This window comes from Vigna unguiculata, chromosome 1 (assembly GCF_037176805.1).
Source record: "Vigna unguiculata cultivar grain cowpea cultivar isolate G323 ecotype 2 chromosome 1, ASM3717680v1, whole genome shotgun sequence".
NCBI classification, from domain to species: Eukaryota; Viridiplantae; Streptophyta; class Magnoliopsida; order Fabales; family Fabaceae; genus Vigna; species Vigna unguiculata.
In genome coordinates, this window is record NC_140792.1 from 3,335,541 (window position 1) to 3,345,436 (window position 9,896).

General features: G+C 36.5%; 2 protein-coding genes across 2 annotated transcripts; one reads left to right on the forward strand and one right to left on the reverse strand.

The window, feature by feature from the left end:
* Positions 1 to 107: 107 nt before the first annotated feature.
* On the forward strand, positions 108 to 4,814 carry LOC114174604 (uncharacterized). Its single transcript, XM_028059463.2, has 5 exons — positions 108 to 1,962; positions 2,867 to 3,165; positions 3,280 to 3,936; positions 4,024 to 4,603; positions 4,676 to 4,814. The coding sequence occupies exons 1-3, from the start codon at positions 1,755 to 1,757 to the stop codon at positions 3,658 to 3,660; spliced, it is 888 nt and encodes a 295-aa protein (XP_027915264.2). The 5' UTR covers positions 108 to 1,754; the 3' UTR covers positions 3,661 to 3,936; positions 4,024 to 4,603; positions 4,676 to 4,814.
* LOC114177996 (uncharacterized) lies at positions 4,675 to 8,890 on the reverse strand. The gene is made up of 4 exons (XM_028063655.2): positions 6,662 to 8,890; positions 5,608 to 6,583; positions 5,327 to 5,518; positions 4,675 to 5,226 (listed from the first exon to the last, which is right to left on the reverse strand). Exons 1-4 carry the CDS (start codon positions 7,984 to 7,986, stop codon positions 5,062 to 5,064), a joined length of 2,658 nt encoding a protein of 885 aa, XP_027919456.2. The 5' UTR covers positions 7,987 to 8,890; the 3' UTR covers positions 4,675 to 5,061.
* Positions 8,891 to 9,896: the final 1,006 nt, after the last annotated feature.

Sequence of the window (9,896 nt, forward strand, 5' to 3'; positions counted from 1 at the left end):
TTTCTTTCAGTTATCACTTAAGGTGGACAGAAACCCATCTACGGTGTGTTGCCTTATCTTCTGAAGTATTGTTTTATCCGTTTTTCAATACAAAACGACAATGTGGCAGCGACCAATTGATAGACAATAATTGCAAATTGTTGCCTGCATAATAAATCAGATTTTGATGGTAAATGGCAGCGCATCATTTTATGAACAATTTAAGATAAAACTGTAATGCAACTAAAGTCCATCTGAATGTGATTTGATACTGCAAAACAAGGTACTGTTATATTGATTTACTACTGCAAATCCCTAAAGACTTACTGATTTTGATATGGTATGATCAGTAGTAGTACAAGATCTGTATAACATGAGATCCTCTCTTTCCTCACTGATTCAACAGCTAGCACAAAGAATCAAAGAAGAAAATTGAATAAAAAGAAAATATGAAGAAGGTGTCTTCAAGTCTCTGTAGTCCTTTTCTTCTCTTTACTATACAGTTGGGTAATGGAATTCTCCTTGAGTCCCTCCCAACAGTTTCACATTTTTTATCAAGAAGAAAATTAGGAAAATGGTTCTCTATGGTGTTATAACACTCGCATAAACATTCAAATATCTGTTTTGTTCTCTTAAGTTGTCCTTCTCACCCTTACAAGTTCATTTGGTTGTACCCTTAACTCCTAGTCTTGAACAAGTGAGGTTACCAAAGGTTGGCTACCAAAAACTTCTACATTTTCCCACTCTTTGACTTCTTAATACATAGTTCCAAAAGGTTGTAAGAAAATCCCAAAATTCCCTCCTATGGAATGATCAGATTCCTGAGGGCTGTTCACAGTTTTGGAGATGTTCTGGACAAAACCAATAGGCCATTATGGAATGATCAGAAATTTAGAGAAACGAACAAAATGGGAATAGACTACAATATGCCTCAAATATTTAACCTCCACCTTCTCCGCCCTCAATGTTTTCCCAAATCAAGATACAATGCTCTTTTAAATGGTTTGGTTCCTCTGGTGCGCTAATATATTTTTCATGAAATGAGAACCCTATTTTCAAATATCTGTACATGAATCATCTCGCTGCACAGGATTTGCAAATTTTTGGTTTTTAAAAACTCACAGATGGTAAGATCTATATCCTTCATCACCTACGCCTCTAACTCTGTCTCTTTTTTTTAGGTTCTCAAAGCCTACATCTATCTTACTCATTCAATTTGTACTGCTTGCAAAGCCTTTTTTGAAACGTGTTTGTACCTGATTCACTCAATCTGTACTATTTTTTCAATCACTGACGTTCTGAAGGTGTTTAAGGCGTGAATGGTTTCTTCAATCACGATTCCAAGTTTTTGTTCAAGGCGTTGAAGTTTGTGTTTTTTATAATTAGGGTTTCAAATCCTTTGTATCTATGTTCATGTATTTTTTGTGTAAGATCTAAATGTTAAAGTGTTTGGTGTTTCCGATGACTAGTGTTTGAAATGTTATTCAACTTTATTGTTTTTTTTTAGTAAATCTATGTTTTTTTTTTCACTCCTCTTTCATATTTGGTATTGTTTCGGCCAAGGGGGCTTCTCCCTGCACCTCCAATGATTTCTCTTATACTCCCAAAACTTATCTTAATTCCGTCTTTGTCCATGGTTAAAAAATGAGTTATTATTTTTTACTGCACTGCACCCCTAAATACCCCGTGAGTCACCGCACTGCACCCCCAAAAGCAGATTCCCTGCTCTGCACCCCTGCCCTTGCCCTTGGAATCTTTGACCTAGGGTTTTTTTAATGTGCAGAGGCCTCCATCCTCCACACCTCTTCTCCCTGTTCTCTCTCTTCTCCCACACACACAACACAGCACCCACCCACGTCCTCCCTCTTGTCCCCGACGCCATCTTTTTGTCTTCTCCACACACCATTCTTGTCCCCAGACAACCGCGTTTCATCTGTTCCTGCCGCTTTTACATTTTTGACGGTAGTTTCTCCATTTTTCACGGTACGTTTCTCCATTTTTTTCACGTATTTTGATTTTAATTGATTTTAGTTGTAGATTTGAATGTGTACATCTTCGCTTTTTTGTGTTAAACCTGCTTCGGAAATAGTTTGGAAGGTGTGTTGTGTTGATGTCTGAGTATTTGAGACATAGTTTATGAGTTTTTTTTTCTGTTTTAGGAAACGAATTATGGAATCCGTTTCCCCCTTTTTTTTTTTTACAAAACGGATTGTGGAATCCGTTTGGGATTTTTTTTTTTAGAAACGGATTGTGTAATCCGTTTCCTTTTATTTTTTTTTTAAAAATGGATTGTGAAATCCGTTTGTTTTTTTTTTTTAGAAACGGATTGTGTAATCCGTTTCCTTTTTTTTTATTTTTTTTTAAAAAACGGATTGTGAAATCTGTTTGGTGTTTTTTTTCTTTTTTTTTTAGGAAACGAATTGTGTAATCCGTTTCCTATTTTTTATTTATTTATTTTTTAAAACGGATTGTGAAATCCGTTTGGTGTTTTTTATTTTTTTTTTGTGAAATCCGTTTGGTTTTTTTTTTTTTTTGGAATCTGTTTCCTTTTATTTTTTTTTCAAAAACATTTTCCTTTCTTTTATTTTAGGTGAAACGGATTGTGAAAGCCGTTTCCCATACTGCTGAAACGGAACCTGAAATCCGTTTTGGGTGTGTTTTTTGCTTTTCGAGTGAAATGTGAAATCCGTTTTATCATTTGATTTACTTCTTTAATTTTTATTTAAATTGTTCTTCAATTTGTGAAATTCAACTTGCACTTACAGATTTGTGAAATTGAACCTGCACTTACAGTTATTGTTTTGTTTTTGTTTTTACGAGTAAAAAAAAATGAAAGATGAGGGCGAGTATTTCTTATTTAAATAATTTGTATTTTATTTTATTATAGCTATGGTTCGGACACGAGGAAATTTATCTAGACGTGGTTCAAATGATGTACCCGAGAGTTCCACACAAGGTGGTGCACGCAAGAGACCGACAGCCTCGGCTCGTAGAAATCGTACAACGGGTCAGGATGAAGCTAATGTTGTTGAGCATGATATTGTTGAGAATGAGGTCTCCGACGTTCCTCAGGAGGATGAGGAGGGGATTGATAACGATGGTGGAGGATTTCCTGGTGGTCCATATGATACATCTTTATTGACTCGGTACGAGGATCATGTTGCACGCATGATATGGGATGGTCAGGTCAGTAAGTAAGAAGTTATTATTTATGTTTGATTTTATTTTTGTTAACTACTTTTATTTATTTTTTGTTTCTTTTGTTAAGTACTTTTATTTATTTTTTGTTTCTTTTGTTAGGATCGAGTTGTAAAAGTAGTGTCTCATATTAAAAAAGTGAAGAAATTAGGACGTCCTCACCCTTCTGTTGCACCTTTTGTGTTAGCTTCTGGATTATCGTCTCTGTGCGATATTTTATATGAATATATCGATCTTGGGTTAGTATTGGGTTTTGTGGAGAGATGGCATCCCGAGACTAATACTTTTCATCTACCCATTGGGGAGATGACCATCACTTTGGATGACGTATGGTCACTTCTCCATCTTTCCATCAGTGGAAACTTTTGCTCCACTGAAAATCTTGAATATGAAGAGTCTGTTGAGATTTTGACGACACTTCTTGGTGTTGACCGGGCCATGGCTTGTGTGGAGCTTAATCAAAGTCGGGGTGCACAGGTCTGACTTAGCTGGTTGAGAGAGTTGTATGACAGCTGTTGTGAAAACGAGTTATGGGAGTTTGCTGCACGTGCATATCTTTTGCACCTTGTAGGGTGCACGATATTTGCTAACAAAAGCGCGACCTATGTTCGTACACATTATCTCGAGCTATTTAGAGATCTCTCCACATGTCGTACATATGGTTGGGGAGTTGCTGCTCTTGTCCACTTATATGAGCAGCTAGGAGATGCCAGCTTTGCAAATACAAAGCAATTAGCTGGATATCTACCTCTTCTGTAGGTACCCATTTATATAACATTTTATTCTTTATTTTACTTGTTTTTAGTTTTATATGACAATGGTTAAATGAAATGTTATTTGATACAGGCTTGGATATACGAGCACTTCCCTACATTGGGAAGGAAGCAAGTACGGGATACATATGTGGAGACCGAACCCCGTGCTCTACGTTATGTCACTGGACGCGCCATTTTCGCTATAGCTGATGTTAGAGTCCAGTTGGATGGCTTGACATATGATGGGATGATTTGGAACCCATATGTAGCACATAGAGCTGCTCGACAACTTGTAACACATGGCATGTTTTCTAGCTTCCTGAGGGTTGGTACCATCGTACATCGTCATATGCCGGAGCGTGTGTTGCGACATGAAGCAGCCTATTCCACCGCCGCCCAGTTCGCTTCCCATGATGGACTTTGAGGCTATTGATGATCAGTGGAAGAAGCACGAGTAGTTTGTTGTACATCAAGTGGTCCAAGCACCAGCTCCTTTTTCATGTGCAGATGGATATTTGCAGTGGTTTAGGAGAGTCTCCCATCCATACATTTTACGTGGAGCTGAGGCCGACCGACCTAGCCTTGTCATTGTGCCCCGACTTCGTCGGAATTTGCCAGATGACATACCAGTTCAGAGGACGTCACCGTCATCATCTTCCAGTGGTTTATTGGTATGTTATAAATTTAGTTGCTCGTATTATTAGTAACTTTTAATATTTGACATTAACTTGTTATTATCACAGGGTCTCGTGAAACGCATTGTAGGCGGTCTTCAGCGGATGATAGACTGTAGAGACGTTACTGAGGGCACAGTTGCTTGGGATTGCACTCGTGAGTTATTGCAGATGGCTCAAGAAGGCGTTGAAGAGGAAGAGAGTAGAGGAGGACGTAGAGTTCGAGGCCGACGACCATCTACGTCTGGATAGTCCATTTACTATTTATTTGTATTTGATGTTAGAATTTTTATATTAAGATATTTCATCTATATATTGTATTTTATATTAAGTTATTTAATGTTAGCAATGAGGCCAAAATATATCCGTCCCTTGGCCAAAGGAGTTAGAATTTTATATATTGGTAAAATAATTACAAACAACAACAGTCAAATACTTAATACAATCAACAAATATCAGTCTTCCATGAGATCTACATAACTACGATCCACTACGTGTAAATCTAGGAATGCTTGCATCCTATCTCTATAAAATGATGCCCAACCTTTTGCCTTTGGGTAACAATTGCTAGATGATATGATATCCACTGTTGGTAATGGACAACCTTCTTGTAGACGAACCTATAAATACGTAATTAGTGAATAGAGATATAAAATTCTTTATCAAAATAATATATATATATATATATATATATATATATATATATATAAACATATATACCTGCACAAAATGAGAACTGTAAACATGTCCAATACAAATTAGTCGATGTTGACTTTGCGAAATAGGTGGGGATGTACGAAGTGGGAATATCGTCAAATCCTGAACTGACGACAAGCAGACAAGGATTACATTATACCGATTAGCAATCGCATACCCCATGTCTGGTATAGTCATCCACTTGTCTCGATTAGCCTGCATATAATTTAATTAGATTATACTAAAACAATATCATAAAAAACTTTTAATACATAAATTTCAACATTGGTGTGTAGAAGTCATACCCCTGATGGTGAGTGAACTAGCAAAGACTTTCTCAGTTCTTCCAGACGATCATAGCCTCCAACTAATGTTGCATATTCATCTCGCCATTGACTAAGTTCTTTGTATAGGTCATGTCTGATTAGAGGCCACGACTCCTCACCCATACCCAACAATGCAGCAATGCATCTATATCCACAATGACCGTCCGCAACAACATCGACAACATCGACTATATAAGGATGAAAAACAGGATTGAACTGTTCTAGCATGGGTATTACTTTCTCTTCAATTACACGTTTGCTCTTCAGCTTGTTTTCTGTTTTTGCAACACATGTGTCTTGTCTTGAGGACTCAATGAAGGCGTCCACATGTTCAAAATAGGAGGAATCACGTTTGGTTGACTTCTTTGATCTATGACTCTTAGCTACACCTTTCGTCTTAACTTTACTTGGTGGTGGTAACATCGATGTCATGGAAGGGCAAACTATGTCGAGTAATTTATGTTTTATGGTCACTTTTCTTGCAATATCAACTTCTTTGAAAAGATTAAGCAGTAGATCAACTTCCCTCTGAATAGATAATTGCCCTTCAGATTGTGAAGACGAGGCATTGGAGAAGCTCAACCTAGTCCACATCACATGAATTTCTTGGAGAGGAATAATCCCAGGATCATATCGTGCTAATTCACACGCACATGGTAGACCATAAGTTTGTCTGAGAATGCAGCCACAACGACTACTATCGAATCCAATCTTTTTTACTCTTTCCAACTCTGGAGCAAGGAGTTCTAAGGCACATCTAGAAATATTTCCCACTAATCTTCTATAACTCAATGCCTTGTAAGAGTCACTGATCATATTTAAACTTCTTTCAAAAGACGCCTTAATTTCGTTGTGTTGCAAGATAATAACGTTGTGAATTCCATCCCAACACGAACAAAGGTCTCCCATACTACTTCCAAGAACTTTCTTCAGACTCCAGTGAGCAGACTCAACCCTAGTATAATTTATACAAGGAAATCATATAAACCATTAATAAAAAAAAAATTTAATTAATAGCAAAATACAAACATACCTGTTTGATATTGTATTCCCTAAATGCATAACTTTGTTCGTCCATGCCTTCACAAAGAATTTCTTATAAGGAATGATCCACGAGTCGTTAACATATTCAATGAATATAGGCCATGGCTGGCAAACAAGCTCAAGACGATGAACACACTCGTTGAACTTTAATTCATCTTCACAGTCCATGACATTCTCCCAGGCTTGCAATACAACATCCCATGCATCAATAGAATTTACTAACATTTTGCACTTTGCCTGTACATTTTTTTGAATGTGGAAACGACATAGAAGATGATAACACTCAGGGAACATCATGCCAACAACATTCATTAGAACAAGATCCCTATCAGTTACAATGACTTGTGGACCACCCTCGGACGTCATAAATAGACCTCTTAGCCTTTCAAGAGCCCAAATGAAATTATTTTGCTTTTCACTAGATAAAAATGCAAAAGCGGCCGAGAAAGTTAATCCTGTTGAGGTCACACCAACAATCTCAAGTAATGGCAACCGATATTTGTTGGTTTTATAGGTACTATCCATTAAGAACACAATATTGAATGAATTTAACAACTTCACAGCATCAGGATGGGTCCAGAACAAATCGCTTACCACATCAGATTCATCAAGACATCTACTAAAATGGATGTAGTGATCACATTCCAACATCAACATTAATTGTTGTAACTCAGTTCTTGAACCTCTTATTGAACGTTTGTACCTATATCTTGCATTATACACTTGCTTCAAAGTTGTAACATTACAATCATCTTTTTCTTTCAGAGTGAGAAGTATATTTGCAGGTTTGACTTGACTTTTGGTCATATCAACAAGCAACGACTGTTCAGTAGACTTCAACCTACCCGCATAGGGGTGACCAACTAGAGTAGAAGAGACATCGTGATTATGGTAACCACATTTTACGTTCAACACCCATCCCTCCCCTTGAGAGATGGGTCTCCCTCTCAATCTAAAGGGACAATCACATTTTCTTGTCCCAGATAAACTGGGTTCTGCATCACACTTGTATTTTCTATATTTTCCACCTCTTTCACAACCTAATAATACATGGGTCTTTCTTCCTGGTTGTCCATTGTATTTATCCGATCTTAGAATAATAACGACAAACCCAAGATTATAAGCAACCCCTCTAACCCATTTAATTAAATCTTCACGTGTTGAGAAAATATCATCAGTTGTAAAATGAGATGTATAATCTTGTTCGCAGATATCATGAACAAAATCAGAAAACTCTGACATGAGACTACAATTTTGTTGAGAATCCGCTTGAGAATCCAAGAAACTCAAATAACTAAAATGATGATCTTCCATAATGAACTATAATATAATAAAAAAAGAAATTTTAATACGTAAATAACCCATCTAAATGCATAAAGAATGCAACACGTATCACAGAAAACGAGTGAATGCAACACGTATCAAAAATTGAAAACTAATTGCATGTTGATATTGATTGCATGATTTACGTTAGAAAATTCACCAATCACACAATATACATTCACTCACATTAAAAATTCCCCAATAACACAATATACACACCAACACACAAAATCCAAGTATGAAACAGAATAGCTATTCTGTTTCACATATTTAAGACACGGATTATGTAATTCGTTTGGAAAAACAAAATTTTGGTTTCTGTTCAAGTGTTTGGTCTGTCGGACAAAACATCCATGCAAATAAGGAGCGGGAATTTCAACGAAATAAGTGATTCAATTCTATTTCTAAGACGATGACAGCACCAACATGCATGCCACCAATCTTATTCACGAGTTCTTTTCTTTGCACAGAACTGGAAATGGAATCAAGAAGAAAGAAATGGGGTGTGGGTGTGTGGGTGTAATTTTTAGCAGAATATTATGCAAGGTTTATTTACCACTAACATTTAAAAGTAAGATTTAAAAATAATGGGGTGATCGTGTTATTTTTTTATGAATGGGTGTAAGAAAAAAATCATAATTTATGCGAAACGGCATACACTTTCCGTTTCATAAAATATTGTGAAACGGATTCCTTATCAACTCTCATTTATCATCTAACAAACGTACACCAAAAACACCAAAAACAAATGTATTCTTGACTTACAGCATCCCACAACCACCTACGAACATGAGTAATGAACATATATATATATATACACATATGTAATTTTGTAATGGATGCGAAAATCATAATTTATGGGAAACGAAATACAGAAGCCGTTTCAAACGTTATGAAACGGATTCTGTATTCCGTTTCAAAAAAAATTGCAATTTTTTTTATGAAATGGAATACAGAATCCGTTTCACAACATTTTGAAACGGATTCTGTATTCCGTTTCACAAAAAAATTGCAATTTTTTTATGAAACGGAATACAAAATCCGTTTCATAACATTTTGAAACGGATTCTGTATTCCATTTCCAAAAATTTGCAAATTTTTTTATGAAACGGAATACAGAATCCGTTTCAAAATGTTATGAAATGGATTCTGTATTCCGTTTTATAAAAAAATTTGCAAATTTTTTTAGAAACGGATTACAGAAACTGTTTCATAACATTTTGAAACGGATTCTGTAATCTGTTTCCCATACATTTTGAAAAACAACTTTTGTATTGCGTTTTGAAACACAGACAATCCCTTCAAACAAATGCCGTTTACAAAGAACTTAAGGTGGTATGAAGGCTAACCTGGATTGACGGAAGTACCACTTGGAGAGGAGATAAGGTAGTTACTCACAACACCTTCCTTCAAAGAATCAACCTTCAATCACAATAATGCATACTCACTGACAGAATAAACAAAACAGGATTCCTTAAAAAAAATAAATGAAAGTCATACAAACCAGAAGAGGGACCACCACAGACATAATGAACGAATGAAGAGAAGAGGGACCACTACAGAGAGAATGAACGATTGAAGGACAGCTCTCAAGACCACGAACCACAATGAAACTGAGCAAAAATTTTAATGAAAGCAGACACTGGATGGAGAAGAAACGGGAGTACAAGAATACTAATAGTAATGTATAGTAACGTTTTGGGGGTGCAGGGACGTTGACGCAGTAAATGAAATTTACTGCGTCCCTACCCACTTTCACTCATTCTCACGGTATATTAAATAAGGACATAAGCATCAATTTTGGGGGTCAATTTTGGGGGTACAGGAGATTTCTTGAAGGTGCATGGAGAAGGCGCCTTCGGCCAATGCCTTCTTCGCCCACTCACGAGTGTTGGGCCTTG